Source organism: Epargyreus clarus, unplaced genomic scaffold, assembly GCF_041222505.1.
Source record: "Epargyreus clarus isolate Ecla_fem2 unplaced genomic scaffold, WU_Ecla_fem_2.2 ptg000034l, whole genome shotgun sequence".
Taxonomy (NCBI): Eukaryota; Metazoa; Arthropoda; class Insecta; order Lepidoptera; family Hesperiidae; genus Epargyreus; species Epargyreus clarus.
The window spans coordinates 13,681,884-13,701,654 of NW_027332239.1; the positions used below are offsets into that span (position 1 = coordinate 13,681,884).

The 19,771-nt window shown below is 38.2% G+C and overlaps 4 protein-coding genes across 6 annotated transcripts; 3 read left to right on the top strand and 1 right to left on the bottom strand.

Annotated features, from left to right (window-relative positions):
* Positions 1–1,321: 1,321 nt before the first annotated feature.
* Positions 1,322–6,523, top strand: LOC140755755 (beta-alanine transporter). Of its 2 annotated transcripts, none has more exons than XM_073091064.1 (8): positions 1,322–1,448; positions 2,009–2,212; positions 3,196–3,391; positions 4,203–4,461; positions 4,590–4,839; positions 5,066–5,451; positions 5,761–5,939; positions 6,149–6,523. In XM_073091064.1, the coding sequence occupies exons 2-8, from the start codon at positions 2,013–2,015 to the stop codon at positions 6,491–6,493; spliced, it is 1,815 nt and encodes a 604-aa protein (XP_072947165.1). In that variant the 5' UTR covers positions 1,322–1,448; positions 2,009–2,012; the 3' UTR covers positions 6,494–6,523. The 2 variants fall into 2 exon arrangements, with proteins under 2 accessions (XP_072947165.1, XP_072947167.1); XM_073091066.1 differs by having other exon boundaries at positions 1,447–1,517.
* A 155-nt stretch (positions 6,524–6,678) lies between these two features.
* On the top strand, positions 6,679–11,086 carry LOC140755754 (uncharacterized). Its single transcript, XM_073091063.1, has 2 exons — positions 6,679–6,895; positions 8,950–11,086. The coding sequence occupies exons 1-2, from the start codon at positions 6,804–6,806 to the stop codon at positions 11,024–11,026; spliced, it is 2,169 nt and encodes a 722-aa protein (XP_072947164.1). The 5' UTR covers positions 6,679–6,803; the 3' UTR covers positions 11,027–11,086.
* LOC140755756 (dynein axonemal assembly factor 4) lies at positions 11,077–13,832 on the bottom strand. Its single transcript, XM_073091067.1, has 4 exons — positions 12,888–13,832; positions 12,306–12,505; positions 11,744–11,873; positions 11,077–11,311 (listed from the first exon to the last, which is right to left on the bottom strand). The coding sequence occupies exons 1-4, from the start codon at positions 13,759–13,761 to the stop codon at positions 11,208–11,210; spliced, it is 1,308 nt and encodes a 435-aa protein (XP_072947168.1). The 5' UTR covers positions 13,762–13,832; the 3' UTR covers positions 11,077–11,207.
* A 678-nt stretch (positions 13,833–14,510) lies between these two features.
* Positions 14,511–19,042, top strand: LOC140755975 (phosphotriesterase-related protein). Of its 2 annotated transcripts, none has more exons than XM_073091343.1 (6): positions 14,511–14,680; positions 15,736–15,984; positions 16,165–16,422; positions 16,883–17,047; positions 17,360–17,577; positions 18,182–19,042. In XM_073091343.1, the coding sequence occupies exons 1-6, from the start codon at positions 14,659–14,661 to the stop codon at positions 18,344–18,346; spliced, it is 1,077 nt and encodes a 358-aa protein (XP_072947444.1). In that variant the 5' UTR covers positions 14,511–14,658; the 3' UTR covers positions 18,347–19,042. The 2 variants fall into 2 exon arrangements, with proteins under 2 accessions (XP_072947444.1, XP_072947445.1); XM_073091344.1 differs by lacking the exon at positions 14,511–14,680 and adding an exon at positions 15,316–15,366.
* The last annotated feature ends 729 nt before the right edge of the window (positions 19,043–19,771 follow it).

The window sequence follows — 19,771 nt, forward strand, 5'->3', positions numbered from 1 at the left end:
CACTGGGTGTTTCTTTGTTGTTGACGCTATCTTGCCGAACTTTCGAGCCTGGCTCAGAAGTAGGGGTCGAGTAACCTACCGCCTAACTCAGATACTCACCGGACATGGCTGTTTCGGTGAGTATCTGAATAGAATAGGGAGGGAAGAGACGGCCCAATGTCATCATTGTGGGCATGACGAGGATTCCGCACAGCATACGCTGCAGTACTGCCCCGCGTGGGACTCGCAGCGGCGGACCCTCGTCGAAAAAGTGGGACCGGATCTCTCTCCATCGGCCATCGTTGGGGCAATGGTTCAGCGCAGCGAAGCCTGGGATGGCATGATCACCTTCCGCGACATAGTCATGTCCGCGAAGGAAGACGCCGAGCGAGCAAGGGAGCGCGCTGAACCTGCTCGAAGAAGGAGTCGCCGCAGGCGTAGGTAACGCCCACCGGCGCGGTGTCCCTGTAGTTCCGGGACCAGAATAGGGCTACGGTATCGCCTGCCTGTCGTAAGAGGCGACTAAAAGGGAGCTTCCGGGGTTGCGGACGGCAAGAGTGGGAGCTCGAACCGCCTGGCCATCAACCCCGGGATGGACGGCGGTATGTGTGGTCGCATACCGTCGTGAACACCAGATGGTGTGGTGAGTTTCAAGGTCACCTGGGTGGAGCCCGACGGGGCAACGCGCCAAGTGGACTCCGGTTGCGTTCCGTTGGAGATCCCGGAGTCCTCTACGCAGCGCCGAGGACGGCCACCGGGGGGGTTTTAGTGCGGTAAGAATCCCACATAACCCCGTGCCGCTCCCACGGCATAGGGTACCTTTTGAAGGTTTCCCCCTCGTCAACAAAAAAAAGGGTGTTTCTTTGTTGTTTTAGCATCAAAAATCGGTAATCAATAAAATTATCTGCTGCGGACGCTATAATATGACTGATCAAACGTAGGTTATCTACACGTTAGTACTTGTAACTTTCTATGATAATGTACTAATATACTATTGTGTAATTGTAATTCCTACATAATTACTTGCAGATCATCCAAGTAATAATGAAACCCACATAAGGACGTATCGAGTATCGACACGTATCGAGTATCGACTGCATAATGAGAGTCGTAAAAGGACGTCGAATTAAAACTACTCCTATTTTAAATCGTTTAAATTCAGAAGTTTTGGTTATAGTCAATATATTATGATTTGGTTATTTAATGACTTTTATGGCCAATAACATTCTACACTCTTAATAATTAATGATTATTAAGAGTTACGAATGAATGTTATTAACCAAGAAAAGAATCAGCCTGTGTACACCGGTAGCGGTCCCGGTAGGGTCCCGTGCGTAAGTACCCTGTTTATTTGTACAATCTGTCAGTCGGTCACTACCTACTGGGCTGATGGGGCAACCATCGTCATAATTACACACGAGTGGCCTGTCCAGTCTGTAGTTATATCATCAACTGCTATTACGGTCTGGGTAAGATATTTTCTGTTCAACATTTCTATGCTTATTCACTTAGTAGCAGAGTTAAGCTACCGACCTCAAGTAAGACTTTTTTTTATAATATAGGAGTAGTAGACGAGCATGCAGTCCATCTGATAGTAAGTGGCTACTTCCACCCATGGACATCTGTAATAAACCCTAGTTAGGATTAGATATAGACCTGAGGTCGGCCACAGATGCGCCGCTACCCCTGAGGACTAAGCTGGAACGCCTCGGAAAAGTATGTCTCCCTTACCACACCTTTCAAAACGGAACACAGCGGCGCCTAACACTGCTGTTATTAGGTAGAAATAGGCCTGGCGGTGGTGCCGCCGGAGTTGAAGCACAAAGGGTTCTACCACCATTACCTCAAATCTATGTGGATTAAATACTATCTGTATTTAATCATGAGGACTTGTATCAGGTGAATTGCATGCTGATTTACGTCTATTTCATAAAAATCTTAGACCTTAACACAAGCAAAAACGATCGCAATGGGAATCAAAAATACGATAGTTACGAAAAAGATACTTACAGCACATGTTTCTTTTCAGAGTTATGGATTTTGATGCGATTTTGGAGGATGTTGGTGCATTTGGAATGTACCAAAAACTGGTCATCAACTTAATACTACTACCGGCGGTTATCCCGTGCGGCTTCCATGCTTATGCTCAGCTCTTCATGGCTGCCGAAGTGAAGCACTGGTGCCGGATTCCAGAACTTGAAAACACTGATGTGGAAATTGCTAAAAATCTAAGGTAGAAATAACAATGGTACATGAAAAATTGAATAGTTTAAGGTGGTGTAGCTGTTGGCTTATGGTAATATTAGTTATCATATGGGATAATATTTATAGCATCCGAGAACCCTTGGCAGCAAATACAGGTCTGTGTTCACAGCCGTTAGACGGCATAGAATATTTTTAACGACAGCAAATGTTACGGAGCAAAAGTGCAAAAGCACTAATTTTTCTACAGTGACTGTAGATTTTTTCCAACATTGAAGAAGCTAGAAGTATTATATATATAATTACTACGCTGGTGGAAAGTCAATTGTTATGTAACGCATATAAAAGTGAATGTTAATATAAACAGCATTAAATGAATATATCAAGTCGATCCATCAAGTATCTACTCTTATAGTTTTTCAGAAATGACATAGACGCTGATTTGACGACAGAGGATGGTAATTTTGTTCGAGCGTATGTGTGTATGTATGTATGCATGCGTGTATATATCTTATTCTTTGGCGCGAACAACCCAAAAGGCTAGACGGTATTTAACATATGATATGATTTTGGAAGGTGGTAGAACCCGTTGTGGTTCGACTCCGGCGGCACCACCGCCACACCTATTTCTACTTAATAACAGCAGTGTTAGGCGCTGCTGTGTTCCGGTTTGAAGGGTGTGGTAAGGGAGACAGACTTTTCCGAGGCGTTTCAGCTTAGTCCTCAGGGGCAGCAGCGCATCTGTGGCCGCCCTCGGGTAGGAATATCTAATCCTATCTGGGGTTGATTACAGATGTCCATGGGCGGCAGTAGCCACTTACCACCAGGTGGACTGCATGCTCGTCTGCTACTCTTATATTATAAAAAATATTATATATATATATGAGGTCGCTGTATTCGTCAAAGTTGTGAAAGTAACATAGACTATTATTTAACTAGGGCTTTGTTTTATAATAATTGACTAGTTAATAACTATACATATAGGTAAATAATATTTAATATTTTGATCGTTAGCATTCCTTTGGATCTCCGGAATGGGAACCTCGAGTACTCTCAGTGCAGCATGTACAACTACAACTACAGCGAAATTTTGAGAACTTATCAGAATTTAGAAAACGCTATCGGAAACGAAACCACACCCGAAATCATCCCCTGCACCCACGGCTGGGTCTACGACAAAACTGTTTACAGCGATACGGTGACTACAGAGGTAAGATAATGACAACTTTACATTAATATGCTAGGTTTATTTGCCGAGTACAGACGAGTAAGTGTGAGTACGAGAATATAAATAACTTACTCGGTTGTACTTCCATGACGTTTGTTAAGCTTTCACGGTGTGTAGATTTTTCAGTAACGAAAAGAAAACGAAATATTGTTTTTAGCACTATTTTTTTATAATTGAAACAACTTAACTTTTACACATAATATTTTATTCTTATTAGTACTATTATAATAATTTGAGTAATTTGGACATGAAATTTGAATTTTAAATCTTAGAGTTAATTAATGTTATTGTTTTAATTCCTAATTTTATTATTATTGTTCCTATCGTATTCTATATTGTTTTTTTAATTGTCAATCATTTTATTTAATGTTTAGTACGTAGTTATCAGAATGTAGTTTACACCTGTAATTGAGGTGACACTTAGATTTAAGTTCAATGTGACATGTCTAGACAATGTATAAGTGTTCACTTTGTTGGTGTAACCCAATGATAAATAAATAAATAAATAAATAAATAAGCCGACGAAACGCTGTCAACCATGATGGGCTACCGTTTCAACGTAAAAGAAAATAATCTGGATTTATTGCAAAGAATTCCCAGGCTATTACTGTATCAATCATCCACTTGTGATTTTTTAGTTGTGAAAATTTGCCGCCCCATAAAAAGTATATCCCGGGGCGATGTATCCCCAGCCCCTCTACTACCAGCCCAATGGCAGGTCCACTGCGAGAATACTATAACTGCTTGATCTCTTTAAAATTTAAGGTAGTTTAATATTAATTGTTATTTTTAGTGGAACCTGGTGTGCTCGCGAGACTTCTACCCCACACTGGCCTTGGTACTGCTAGCAGTCGGCGGTATTATCGGAAACTATATCTTCGGGTACCTCCAAGATACTTTCGGCAGAAAACCATCGTTCTTCATCTACTTATTGATCGAAAGCATCTTCGGTGTTGCGACGGCATTTGCCCAGAATTACGTCATTTGGGTAATCTATAGAATTGGCGTTGGGTTCACGGTACCTGCTATAATGGCTACACCTTACGTCTTGGGTGAGCGTTTTATGTTACATATGTACAGTTTTTAATCGATTAGTAATTGCGATGGCATGATTGTAAATTTCCTATGTATTTACAGGACCTTAACAAAAATAATAATTAATTTGTGTGTATGTCCACAGCTATAGAACTAGTAGGACCTCGATACCGAACGTTATGTACAATTCTATCAAACATAGCGTACTCCATGGGTCTTATCCTGCTGGCCGGCGTGGTTTATTTAGTTCGTGACTGGCGCCATCTGGCACTGACTACGACTTTGCCATTTCTCATCTTTTTCACGTATCTCTGGCCCATGCCCGAAAGCCCGAGATGGCTCCTGGCCAGAGGGCAATTCGAGAAAGCGGAGGTCATCTTAAAAAATATGGCTCGGTTTGTATAACATTTATTTGACAATATTCTACGACGTTTTAACTTGTACATCATGCAATGATATTTATTTAGTTGCCAAACATAATCCCGTAGTAGGAATCGTTTGTTTGTTTGTTCTACCTTAAAATTTAGTAATGAGTTATGCTACAAAACTTCCATGATTTCATATATTTATGACGCATGTAATTATTCTGCTTTATTTCTTCATCAACAACAATGTTTTCAGAATAAACGGAAAATCTTTACCAGCGAACTACATGGTACATCTACGTCGCAAGTACGAATCCGACCGTTTAAAGTTGAATTTGGAAAAGGAAAGGTCGCGCAAGTACGGCATCCTGGACTTATTCAAGACGCCGAATTTGAGAAAGAAGACGATTATCATAACTTTTATATGGTTCACGAATACCAGTGTGTACGTCGGTCTGTCCTATTACGCACCAGTGCTCGGCGGTGATGAGTTTCTGAACTTTTTCTTGGCTGGAATCGTTGAACTCCCGACTTATCTCTTCCTGTGGCCGTCCATGGAAAGGCTCGGCAGGAGATGGACATTATGCATGAGCATGGTCGTCGGGGGCATCGCTTGCTTGACGACATTCTTGGTGCAACATGGTATTACCATTTTAATAAATCTCATATCCAAAGTAGGAAACGAAGATTTAATTATAAGATTTAATATGCTTAAAAAATTTAGTAATTTTAGTCCCGCCCAGAGCGGTAGTTAAAAATAATGGTCGACTAATCTCTAAAATTTAATTTATAGACTAAGGGAATATACCCGGAGTAAATCTCTGAAATGCTTTCGACGGAAAAAAGGAGATTTGACGATTTATTAATACTTCCCCTATGCTATGTAAGAACATGGATGGACAGGTTTATCTTATATAATATTCATATAACAGTAACATTTACTGTTTGCAGAAACCAACGTGACGTTAGCTTTGTACTGCGTTGGGAAAATGGGAATCTCATCTTCATTCGTAGTACTACCCTTAATGGCTTCAGAATTATATCCAACGGTCGTCAGAGGACTAGGCATGAGTCTTAGCTCAGTCCTTGGGATGCTAGGACCAATCTTCATACCCCTTGTTAATTATTTGGTAAGATCGTCTAGTTAATACATTTGAAAATTCTATAAAACAGTTTATTTTGTTATTATCTAAAAATTAATAATAGAATAATTCTGCCCTTGTCATTCCGAATAACTTGGCACTCCGAGTAAAGAACTAATGAATTCTTTACTTAAGATTTTGAATGTACAATACATATGAAATTTTATACACTTTTAAATGCAACAATGTCTTCACAGGGATCTGACATAATGGTATTACCATTGATTATAATGGGAGCTCTACTAGTAGCGGGCGGAATAGCAAGCTTATTGCTCCCTGAAACGTTAAACCAACATCTCCCACAAACGTTGGAAGATGGTGAAAGAATGGGTCTGGACACAGACTTCTGCTGCAGTCCACCAGTAAAGGAAGTTAAGCCCAGAATAATTAAGCTTAATAGTAACGAGAAGTCTAAACATGATCAACAAACATGCGATTGTACCGCTCTCTGCACCTGCCCAGTGGTAAATGTGTCTGTACCTGACAATGTGGCAACTGTTCCTGAGAAAGATAATGAAAAAGTTGAGTTAAGTTTATTTTAGAAAAATAAAGTGATTTTTATATATATATCATCATAGTTTTATTAAAAAAACGCTTATACCTAGTATAAAACATTTTACTTGTCAACCTTAGTGCTTGCATCCAAAGAATATAATAACCTATTCTTGCATCTATGAACTGAATCATATTATTTTACTCTTTGGACTGAATGCTCTATGGAAAAAATCAGCTGTCAAATCAAATTTGTCAAATGTCAACGTGATTTATAGATCTAGGGAAAGCCAATCGGCGTATTATTTTAGATTATGAAATAGTATTCTGTATTAATTGAATTAAATAATATAATTGATTATGGCTTCCTCCTTTTTACGCACCAATGTGTTAACACGAAATTTGAAACGGCCTTTTTATCAGAACAAACGGAACTCTGGATATGTTGTACTGTAAGTATGATCGAGTTACTTCATACTGATACATCGCATAGAGATAGCGGTAGAGATAGTAGTGGATCCAGACTCAATCCCTCCTAAATCATCTTCCCCTAAAAGCTTGGTCTACCTGTGACAAATCGTAAATTAATGTTACTCTCTTAGTAAGTACTACACTATCTTCAGTTCTATTTTCATTACTGATAGATAGAGATGGGCAGAGGGTTTAAACCCATCGGGAATAAACCGGGTTTTTACCCGGTCGTTGGGAAGAAATAGGGTTTAAACCCGAAAATGGGTTTTTATTCGGGTATTTACTATTTTCACGCATTTCTAACCTTTTTAAAGGGCAATTTTTACTTTAATGATGATACTGTACTAAATATGGACTGTAAAAAAATATTTACTGCGCCAAAATGCTATTTTATCACGCCATTAAAGATGCAGACTTAAGTAAGAAGCCAATCAGCGTATGCTTTTGATGCAAATTTCAAACAATGTCCACGTCCCGTTGTTATTCTAGAATATAATATCCAGTGGCCGCTATAACGACAAATACTAAAAATAAAAAAAAAAAACATCAAAAGTAGTATATGTCGTCCTCTGACTACAGTATACAAAATATTTATTATAGGGTGAAATTTTGAAGTGAGCCTTCAAGACCAAATCCTAAACTATAAGGATCAGCTAAAAAGCTGAAGAGAGTTACGAGGCCGATATTGAGAAAAACTAAAACTACATTAGTTTTTCAAAATATCACTTTTCCTTTAGTTTGTGATATATCACCACTTTCCAGAATTTGACCCTTGTGAACTCGTTCGAATCCCGGATTTTTAAAAATTCTAATGATGCAGTTTTAGTTTTTATCACAATTGGCCTCGTAACTCCTTTCAGTTTTTTTTTTAAACTTATCTATGAAAAAATGACACTTAGGTATTTTAGACAAATATAACGACACCTTAACTGTCGAAATTTATCTAACCAGATCCGAATGTATTAAAAAGATTTATAAACATACAAAATATGCGCAAAAAACATAACCGTTCCGTAGCAGTCGGGTAAAAAAGTAGGTAAAACCTCAAAAATAACATTAAAAAATGTAAAAACGTTGAAAATACCGTATAAACTTCTAGTACATCTATTCAATAAATATTTGAACTATTTTAAAAACTGTCTACAGATTTTATGAAATCATTTTTAAATACCCAAATAAATACCCTGTGGGAGGGTATAAACGGGTATTTATCGGGTTTAAACCCAGTACTGGGTTTAAACCGGGTGTTTTGCCCATCTCTACTGATAGATAACTAGGTAATAGTATTCCCTCTGCTGGGTGAGGACCCACCTACTAAAAAATCCTGGATCGAGAGCTGGAGATAACTTCATTTTTATTTTAAAGTTATTTAAAAGTATATAAGTTAGTTAAAAGTGTATAAGTTTATTTTAAAGTATAAAATTTGTGTTAATTAAAATATTTCAGTTACTTTAAATACTTGTATTGTTATTTGTGATCATAAAGGATATTTTTATGTTAAGACAATCATTTTACCAACTAATTTATTGACACTTTTCAGCTATACCAACCAATAAAACAATAAATTATATAACTGTATTAACTGGAATAATTTTAAATCAATATTCTTAAATTGAAGGTGGTAGAACCCTTTGAGGTTTGACTCCGGTTCCACCACCGCCACACTTATTTCTACCTAATAACAGCAGTGTTAGGCGCTGCTGTGTTCCAGTTTGAAGGGTGTGGTAAAGGAGACAGACTTTTCAGAGGCGTTCCAGCTTAGTCCTTAGGGGTAGCGGCGCATCTGTGGCCGGCCTCAGGTAGTAATATATAATCCTATCTGGGGTTGATTACAGATGTCTATGGGCGGCAGTAGCCACTTACCATCAGGTGGACTTTATGCTCATCTGCTACTACAAATTATATATAAAGAAAAAAAAGTGTGCACTGTGTTTGACTTTTCCTTAGGAATTCAGTTCATATCAAATATTTAATGTTGAATCATATAAGTTTCTTAAGTTATTTTTATTTCAAACACATACTCTCTATGTTCCAGAATCCCGGAAATTGGCGAAGATGCTGACAAAAATATTTTACTGTCAGATAACGGATTGCCAGAGTTCAGTGACATCTCTATTGAAAAATGTATTGCCACTATCAGCAAACACAGCTTGGAGTATGAAACTGGGGTACGACAGATAGAAGAGTCGTCTGCCAATTGCAAAAATGCATTTATAGAAATATTTCAGCCACTGGAAAAGTTGGATAGTCAATTGGAATTAACATGGGGAATGGCGAAAACATTATACTTAGGTAACAGTTCATTGATGCCCACCAAATCATACATTCAGATTCATGAGCGAGCCCACAGAGCCAGATTATCAAAATTTAACAGCATACCAATATTTCACGCCGCCGTAACAGAAAAAAACCGCCTCAAAAAACTCACAGACGAAGAACAGAGACTTTTAGACAAGTATATCTTAGAAGGTAAGCTCAACGGACTCGATGTTAAAGGCATCAAGAGGGAGAGGTTAAACAATGTTCTCAATACAATACAAAATGAAAAAAACATAGTCCGTCAAAAAGTTAGTACTGCAACAAAGATTTTTAAAAGTATTATCAGTAATGAGCAACTGGCTAGAGAATTCCCAGACAGCCTCGCCAAAGCCATGTCTGTCAATAATGATGCCAGCAAAGGGCCTTGGCAAGTGACATTGCAACCTCACATCTACGAACCCTTTATGCAGTACTGTCCCGACAGAAACATGCGCTGGAATGCCTGGCAAGCGCACGTTCAGAGATGTTCAGGTTATGGCAACAAAGAATTGGGGACGAGCAATAATATAGAGGAAATTCGAAGCTTGCGACAAGAACAAGCCAAGATATTAGGTTACGATTCATTTGCAGATATGAGTATGGAGACAAAAATGGCCGGATCCGTAGAAAACGTTCACCACTTCCTAGACAGCTTGCTTGAAAACGCTAGACCCATGCAGGATATCGAATTGGAAGTACTGCAGAGTTTTGCGGAAGAGAGAGGTTTTGATTCCAAATTCGAACACTGGGATATTCCCTACTGGCAAAGAAAGCAGCTTTGGTCACTTTACAGTTTCGATCAGGACAAAATCCGTGAATATTTTCCGTTACCAAAGGTTATTAAAAGTCTTTTCAATTTATGCGGTACTCTCTTCAAAATACAAATCGTCGAGAGATCCAACGTGCATACTTGGCACAAAGATGTTAAATTTTATGACATTTATGATGACTCCAGTAATACTCCGATCGCTGGCTTTTACTTGGATCCCTATGCGCGTGAAGATGAAAAAATACGCGTTTATGATGACGCAGGGTGGCATGTTTCAATTCGCAATAAATGTTCTCTTACGTCCACATACCCCCTATCGGCACTGATATTTAATTTCCAACCCCCGACAGAAGGGAATCAGTCATTGCTCTCGTTTAAAGAGGTTGGAGTGCTGTTTAAAAAATTCGGCCATTCGCTGCGTCATCTGTTGACTAAAGCGAATTACGCAGAAGTCGCCGGGCTGTCGAATGTCGAGTGGGATGCTGCCGAGGTTTGCGGCCAAGTGATGACCCACTGGCTGTACGATCCACACACTGTACAAGCGATAAGCGGTCATTACAAAACTGATGAGCCGCTACCTGAGGAAATTGTTCAAAATCTACGAAACGTTAGAGGGCATATGTCGGGCTATCACTTGTGTAAGGAATTATACTTGTCACGTCTAGACTTAGAACTGCATTCGAAGAAGACATTCTGGAGAGACTTGGTGAAGGAGTTATGGCCCCAGTACCACGCGCTACCCTTCGATAAATTGGATTCGCACCCGTTATCATTCACGAAAATCTTCTCTGAAGAATGGGGTGCTGCGTATTATTGTCATTTGTGGTCGGAAATGATCGCAGCTGATATCTTTAGTGCATTTGAGGAAGCGAGGCAAGGAGATCAGGATATTCTGGCGGTCGGGAAGCGTTACAGAGACACGTTTCTCGCCTCTGGAGGTGGCTGCCATCCTAGCGAAGTATTTAGGCGATTCCGCGGCAGAGATCCTTCGCCTCAAGCGATGTTAAACAATCTTGGACTATCCAAGAAAATCGTAGAAGAATAAAACAAAACTTGTATTATAATTTTATTTTATTTTATTAAAATATTGGTTATGTTATAGTAACTGTGTTTTTTTACGTTCGACATCCTACGTAAAGTGCAAGTTACGCGTAGACAACGTGAAAGCATCAAATATTGTCACGATAACATATTTTAGTTTTTACCAAGTTATCTACAATTTTAATTCAATCAGAGTCTGGATTTTGCTCCCAAGCCCGCTCCATGTCGTATACGTCCTTTTTAATATTTTCGTCTTCAGGCAATAATTTAGCCGCAGCTTTCATCTCGCCTATAATAAAAAATGTCAATTATATATGTGGAATATTTATTCGGAAATACGATATCCTGACCCATAAAAACCTATCGAATTAGAAAACAACCAATTTTCTTTACATCCTTAAAATTAGCTGGTCATTCTGATGTTTTCTTAACATTGAGTCCACTTTTTGTAGTAGGTACTGCAACTTTTTATGGTCAATAAACAGTACTTAAATAATAGTAACATTCACTTCTGACTGTGGACGAATGGTACTTTTATCAATAATTAATATAACATAATTAATTTCACATGTAAATATTTTGGTAATTTTAAACAACAAATAACCATAGATAACAGAACGCAGCTGTTTCCGAAAACAGCCACACGCATTGATAAGTTTGTCAGACTATATAAGTGGAAGAGTTGAGTTGACTTCTCAGGAATGAAATAAGAAAGTCATACCTATACCCTTGCTCAAGTAACCAAGCCGAGCGAGCGCTGCGCCGCGTCGAGCGATGCACTTGGCGCGACTTCGCCGGTTGCCCTCGCACGCCGGCTTCATCAAGTCCAGGGCCGTGGAACAATCGTTCACCTAGTTCATGTTGAGAAACAAATTTTGAAGTTATACTTCTTTCGACAAATAAGCAATGTTAACCTTGAAATTCAGCCTCCTAATAGTGAGGTTCGAGCTTCAACCCAAGGCTCGCACCTCTATATTTAAAAGTTATGTGCGTATTAGAAATTAATGATCACTTGCTGTAACGGTAAAGGAAACATCGTGAGGAAGTCTATAAACATGAAAGATCTCTAAAAAGTTCTCAAAGGTGTGAGACGTCTACCAATTCGCACTTAATTATCGCCTCTCATTCTGAGAAGAGACCTGTGCTCAACAGCGGGACAGTGAAGACGACAAATGAGTATGGGAAAAATGTTGCTCGATTTTTAAAAATATTGGCCAGTAAATATTGCAGTTTGCAATAAAAATTTGCATTAGTCTATGTTATCTTATTAACTAAGTACTAACACATTTATTGAAATTTCCGAGAGCGAAATGCGTAGCGGCTCTATTAGCGTATAGGCTCGGCAACTTGTCGGACAGTGTAATGCCGTGAGTGTAAGCGCTGATGGCACCTAGAAAATTTCCGCTGCGGAAGAACTCATCGCCTTTTTCTTTACACCATTGAGGATCCTGCTCTTCTGGACGTAAATCCTCCGACACAAATCCTAAAATGTAGAGAGAAAGAAATTAAGGCTTTATGTTATAATTATGCTTTCGAAATATTTTTTCTATTTATGCATACACATAAGCTCTGTAGTCCTTCCACACCAAAGTTACATGATGGAAATTTCGTTTGCTAGAAACCACCGATAGTATAGATTACTTTTTACTATAAATTTTAGGTATCCTACGTAAAAACTGTAAATGCTCGTCACTTTTAAAACAATGCAAGCATTGCAGAGATATAGTCCGCGTAAAACTGCTAGTTCGCTCTGAATATAGAAATGAATCGCGTCGCCATAGCAAATTGTATGACTACCCATGCTCGCAATAACTTCAAAGCGGACTAGCAGTTTGGCGTAATAACTTCACGTCTAATAACATTACCAGTGGCCCTCCGCGCAAATGTGATATTTTTAAGCCAAGCCTCCTCTTCCTCGGCTTTCGATTCTCTGCTAGGGGTTGGAAATGTACGAGGAGTATGTTTGATTTCCAAAACAGAACTTTCCCTTAATTTTGGCAACACTCTTTTAGCTGCCTCGCGTTTCTTTTTTTCAACATACTGAGATTTAACGAGCTTTACTGTGGGATGGGTGACCTCATTTATTTTGTTTGTTGGAGCTATATCTTTTTTCGCTTGTGTTTCGTCTCTCTCCTTACTGTTTTTATCAATTTCGTCGTCTGAGGGTGGCAATTCAGTAATTTTAACGCCTTTCTGAAAATCCTTCTCTTCAGTTTTTAAAGTAACTTCTCTCGAGGGTTTTGTAACACTTTGTCTCCATTGTTCTAAATCTCCCATAGCTTTCTTCCGATGAGCGTCCCTTCTGGAGTCTATTAAAATGTGCTGCTTGTTATCGATGTCCATTGCCTGTTGCACGGTAAATCTGTCCAGTTGGCTCTTTTTTATGACTCTTTCCTCGGCTTCTTTCTTTGCCTTCTCTTGCGACTGTTCAATTATTTTCTGCCTTATTTTCATTTTTTCTTCTTTAGTCAACGATTTCTCTAGACTTTTCCAATCTAGTTCTTGTTTTTTAATTAAATCTAAGACAATAAGATCATCTGTTATGGTACACTTACTGGTATCGTTATTTATTTCATGCAGTAGAAAGACTTCGAATAAAAACGGAGTAAAATTTGCCTTTATGTAACAATCGCTCGTAAAAAGGTCTACATTTTCGCGAAAGACAGGGTTCACTGGAATTCTTATGTGTAACTTTTCAGGTGTTTGGGACCAAGTGAAGTCTTTTATTAAAATAGGCATTATATTAATTACTTATATTCAGGCTCTGCTATAATATTTATCAAATTTTATTTGTAACCATGGTAACTTGGTTATAAATATTATAAATAAATTTTGTAATCATGGTAACATTGTATTTGATTGAAATTAAAAAACTTAGTTTTTTTATAATGGTTGTTGAACATGTTAAAAACTTATGTTTTTTGTCAATAAAATGACCATTTTTTAAAGTATATCATTAGTCAAGATTCGTAATATTACCTTAAATATGAATAAATATGATCGTTAGTTTTCCCATAGTAGAACATGCTATAGTCATTGCCATAGGACATAGGTTACTATACTCTTTGGTCATTGCTTTTAGAGTTTTTAGAGAGACTTTTTAGGTAGTATTGACAAGTTGACAACCTTGCAACATTATGATGGCTAGTGGTGCCCCTACCCATCCACACAGAAATGTCTGTTAGAGATGCGATTTTTTCCGAAAAAGAATCGATTTTCCAAAATCGACTTCGATCTATTCAGAGGCGAAGCTATCGAAAAAGATCTCCAGAACAAACAATCACTGAAATACGTATCCGTCAGCAAAAAATGTCGAAACATTGCGAAAATATCGATCCGCTGACTCCATTATTGGTGATCGAATTAACAATCGATTTTTTGGTCCAAATGATTAGTTCTTCGATTAATCGATCTCAGATCAAATCGCATCCCTACTTGAAATTTCTTATCGGGTCTTCCCGGGGTAGAGGAATGCTATTGGTTCTGTCGTCAGCTTATGACGACTAATGATTATTATCATTAATCGTTATCGCGTCGCACCGCTTTCGTCATGGAGAACTTGTCAGTTCAGTTAGCCAGTGATAGTGAGAGTGAGATATTCAGGTTAATAATATTGCAGTGTTACCGACAGACGCAATGGTATCAAGAGTACAAACTGGTAAGTCGATCACTACTTGATAATACAACTCAGTGATTATTTATATTCGTAGCAGTAGCCTTGGTTATTATAAGTTTACAATATGAAACTATTTTGGAATGCTGTTTTTAAAAATAGCAACTTAAAATATATAATCTTCAAATTACCTATTCGACTTTTAAAATAATTTTCAGGCTCACGTATTGGCTCAGATGAATAACTTATTTACTTATCAAAGTTTACAGGTAATAAAATATAATTAAATGGTTCCATTTTAATTCGCACTTGGCCAGTGCAGTGGACTATGGTCTAATCCTTCTCATTCTGACAGGAGACCGTGCCCAGCAGTGGGATGGTATGTAATGTGGGCAAGTAATAAAACTTCGTGAACAACATTTTTGAAAACATTGCAGGCTTTACCTGTGTTTATTAATTGCATAAATGATTAATTTATTAGTTCCATTATAGTTAAAGAAATATTTTAGTTTTGTTTAGAAAAAGTATAATGGGATATAGTGATAAAGATCTCTTTTTTTCTGATAGTTCCAATGACAATATATTGCCATTAGGAAGCCAGTTTGTTTGTACTAGAAGAAATATATGTATTGAAAATCTTTTATGTTTTAAATAAATATCTTGCTTGTGGGAGAAGTATTTCTGCCTGCAATGGCAATGTTAAGCTCTGCTGTGTTCTGCTTTAAAGGATGGTATGGGAGACATACCATCCTTTATAAATTAATTATCACTTGCTAAACGGTGAAGGAAAACATCGTGAATAAACCTACATACCTGTGAGATTTATAAAAAGACAAAAAACCTCAAAGGTGTGTGACGTCTACCAATACGCACTTGGCCAGCGCGGTGGACTATGACCTAATCCTTCTCATTCTGAGAGGAGACCCGTGCCCAGCAGTGGGACAGTAATGGGTTGCTGATGACGATGGGAGACATACTTTTCTGAGGCATTCTAAATTAAACCTATGACCTTTAAACATGCAAAATAGCTCACGAGATGATGAGTTCCTCATTTGCTCACCTGTTATTGATGTTAGATTGTTAATTTTGTATAATTTCAGTTCTAGGCTGTATCAACGCGAGTGAACTGGGGCACACATTAACCCATGAACATCTTGGAATGGACTTTCAACATTTTTATCGAAAACCACCATCAAAGATCAAAGATAAGTTTGAACAACATCAGTTGGATAATATTGGTTTCATAAGGCAGTACCCATACAGTAGCCGATATAACCTGGTGCTCAATGACGATGCAGCGGAGAAAGCTATCAAGAAAGACTTGTATTTGTACAAAAAGTGTGGAGGAGGTAAGCACCAGTACTACCTCACTGCTGGATACAGGTCACCAGTTTAAAAAGGCTTCCGAGCCTTAGTCCACCAAATAGCAAAATAACTCACCAACGGCAAAAGCATGATCATAAAAACTACAAATTATCATTTATTAATCATGTATTGTTCTTGTTATTAGTTCATGTTCTTGTTATTAGGAACAATAGTAGAAAATTCAACACATGGATTGAACAGAAACATAGAATTCTACAAGGAGGTGTCAGAATACTCTGGTGTGCACGTAGTTGCTGGCACTGGGTTCTACATCGCGGACTTGCAAGCCGATGACACGTTGCACAGCACGCAGGAGGAGATGTATGAGCTCATGCTGAAAGAGATCACAGAGGGTTGTGTGGACTATCCGGATGTGAAGGCAGGGTTCCTCGGCGAGATTGCTAGTGTTTGGCCCATAAAAGGTAGGCAGACATTTATATATTAATATTATTACATGGTTATTACATGGTATGGTTCATTATTTTCGCGAGATAAACACTGTTTACTAGCTTGAAGTGAGCGCTTCAAAACGAGGTTAGTCTTCATTAGATTTAGAAACTATAACACAGACTTTAGGATTAAAATGTTATAGAACGGCAAATAAGTAATGTTATCGTACGATGTTGCGAGTATATGATGTGTTATCACTTAGGGGTATTAAAAATAAATAGTAGCCGATTCTCCAACTTGGAGTTGCATATAAGGATCATATTTTGGGGAGGGCAAAATTATAATACATAATTGAGAAAGTAAATTAAAAGATTTATTTTTAAGAAAACACGACTTTAGGCGAAATGGGTTTTTTATGTTCTCGCTCATATCGCAATGCACGTACACTTGCAATGTTTACTCTGTCCAATGATAAGGACGATGTCGGTGTAGATTTCGAGCGTCGAGCGTTGCGCGCAGCGGGCGAGGTGCAGGAGCAGGCGGGCTGCGGCGTCAGCCTGCACCCGCACCGCGACCGCGCCGCGCCCGCCGCCGCCGCCCGCATCTACCTCGAGGCCGGCGGCCGCGCCGACAAGCTCGTCATGTCGCACCTGGACCGTGAGTGTCGCCCGTGCTCGTCATGTCGCACCCGCACCGCGACCGCGAATAATTACCGATGCGACTCATGACGCACCTGGACCATGAATATCGCCCATGGTTGTCATATCACACCCAAACCGTATCACCAAATATCAACGTTATATCACCCGTGAGTATCATATCGCAGATGTACCGTGACCTTGAGTATCGTCCACGCTCCTCATTGTTTTTTTTTATTTAAATTATTTTTGACCTGCGCTCTAAAACGTTCGATATTTGTTATAATATAAATTACTGGTAGACTAATATTAAATGACATCTTGCTCACAGGTACCCTACAGGACGTGGAGGGACTGTTGGAGTTTGCAGAGCTGGGCACCTACTGCCAGTTCGATCTGTTCGGGACGGAGGTGTCTTACTACCAGCTCTGCCCGGACGTCGACATGCCGTCTGACGCGCAGCGGCTCGAAATGGTCCGGCAACTGGTCAACGAAGGGAAAACTGACCGCGTTCTGATGTCGCATGATATACACACTAAACATAGATTGGTAAGATTTGTATGGTAAATAATATTATCCGAAGCTAAAGGAAAAGACACATTTTGTAAGAAAATATATTTTTTCCACATTCCCCTAAGCCTTAATGTTATTTTTAATGTATGCCTTAAGAATTGTATTATTGTAGAGTCCGCGCCAAACTTCTAGTCCGCTCTGAATATGGAAACTAGTCTCGTCGCAACAGCAAATTTTAGATATTAGCGGGACGAAGACAGCGCGGGACCATCTCGACACCCTGCGCTGCCCGCTCTCGCCCGACGGGCATAGCGCAGTTTTAGTGTGTCCTTGCTGTTGCTACGTAGTATATGCTGGTAGTTGTATTCGCACCGCATTGGCTCTCTGACTACACCTGCGCGCAACAACTTCATAGCGGACTAGAAGTTTGGCGCGGTACCCTTCTACCTATGGTATACTTACTACATAGAAGATGTCAGCTATGTAGATACTGAAAAAAGCTATAGTTGAGTAGGCAACCCGATCTTCGTTTTCTCTATTACACTTACTTCCAAAGTGAATTTGATCATAGATATATAACAGAAATTAAGAACCCATTTCTTAGATAGTGGTTATTATAATCAGATTATAACTGTTCCAGATTGCATACGGCGGACACGGCTACTCTCACATCATAAACAATATTCTGCCGAGGATGAAATCCAAAGGTTTCTCGCAGAAAATTATAGACAGGATTACAATCGAAAATCCGGCAGAATGGCTGTCTATGAACAAGGGTGTCGTCAAGGGGGTGCAAAAAGAGTGACCCTCCCTGGATATAACAAACGTTTTATACTCTAAATTTATGTATTTTTATTTTTTATTTTATTTTACATTTCTGCAGTTTGACATAGCTAAGAGGGGGCGATACATTATATACCATAAGTATTAATATTCCAATTTTATTGATAACTGTCAAACAAAAAAAACTATTAAAAACCCTTTCCCAAAAGGGAAAAATGTACTAAACTATAGTTTCTTTGTCTATTTTACTTACTGACTGCAACATCAGAGTACACTTTTTACTATTGTTGAATTTTTTACAATGCATTAACGTTTGTTTTATTTTTTTATATTTCTAACTTGTTATAAGAATTAAATAAGCTTAGTGTTTTAAAACTACATATTTTTTTACTATTGTTGAATTTTTACTATGCATTTATGTTTATTCTTTTTTATATTTTTTACTTGTTATAAGAATAAAATTTAAGTTAGGCCTTCTAAAGACAGATTGTATTGTTTACTATTCTTAATTTTTTACTATGCATTTATGTTTATAATTTTTATGTTATTATTATTATTTAGCTTAGGAACTAAAGAATATATTCGTTATTTTTTATACATACGATGGTGCCATTTTTTTAACTAAGCATTAGTGATCACTTAAAGTTAAGATTATGTGCCCACTTGACCGTCAGTACATCAACAGATGTTTTAAGTTATTTCAAACATGAATTTTATTAACTTAATGTATTACTTGCATTGTATCAATGTATTACTATTGAATATAAATCAAAAATTAATAGAGGTATAGTCCGCGCTAAACTGCTAGTCCGCTCTGAAGTTGTTCCGAGCAGGTCTAGTCATACAATTTGCTATGGACACTAGCAGTTTTACGCTGACTATAGCAACCAAAATGTAGATTCCAATAAATTGTGTACATTTACGAATCTGATAAAGTTTGTACGTTTGATGGGTGCTATAACATTTCCTTAAGCCAACGGTTACGGTCAATAAATATAACGGACGTGTTTTGATGGATTACAAAAAAATACAAATTATTTATCAATAAAGTTGCGGACGCATTTATACAGGAATAAATATTGATGGAATCGTGAGCATCGCAATATTTATTGGCCGTGTAATCCATGCTTTATGATATATATATATTCTTAAGGTATATTGTTCGTATTAAGAGTATTTGTATGCAAAATATTGTTATAAAAATGTTTAAAATATACTATACCTACGCTACCATTATGCATATCATTTTTATTTCTGAAAAAAAACCTTTTTCCAGCTTTGTCATCCACAACTGACTGGGCAGTGGTTACAACTTTGAAGGTGGTAGAACCTTTTGTGGTTCAACTCCGGCGGCTTACCCAGATAGTATTATATTCCTACTTGAGGTCGGCCACAAATGCGCCGTTATACCTGAGGACTAAGCTAGAATGCCAACAAGACAACAGAA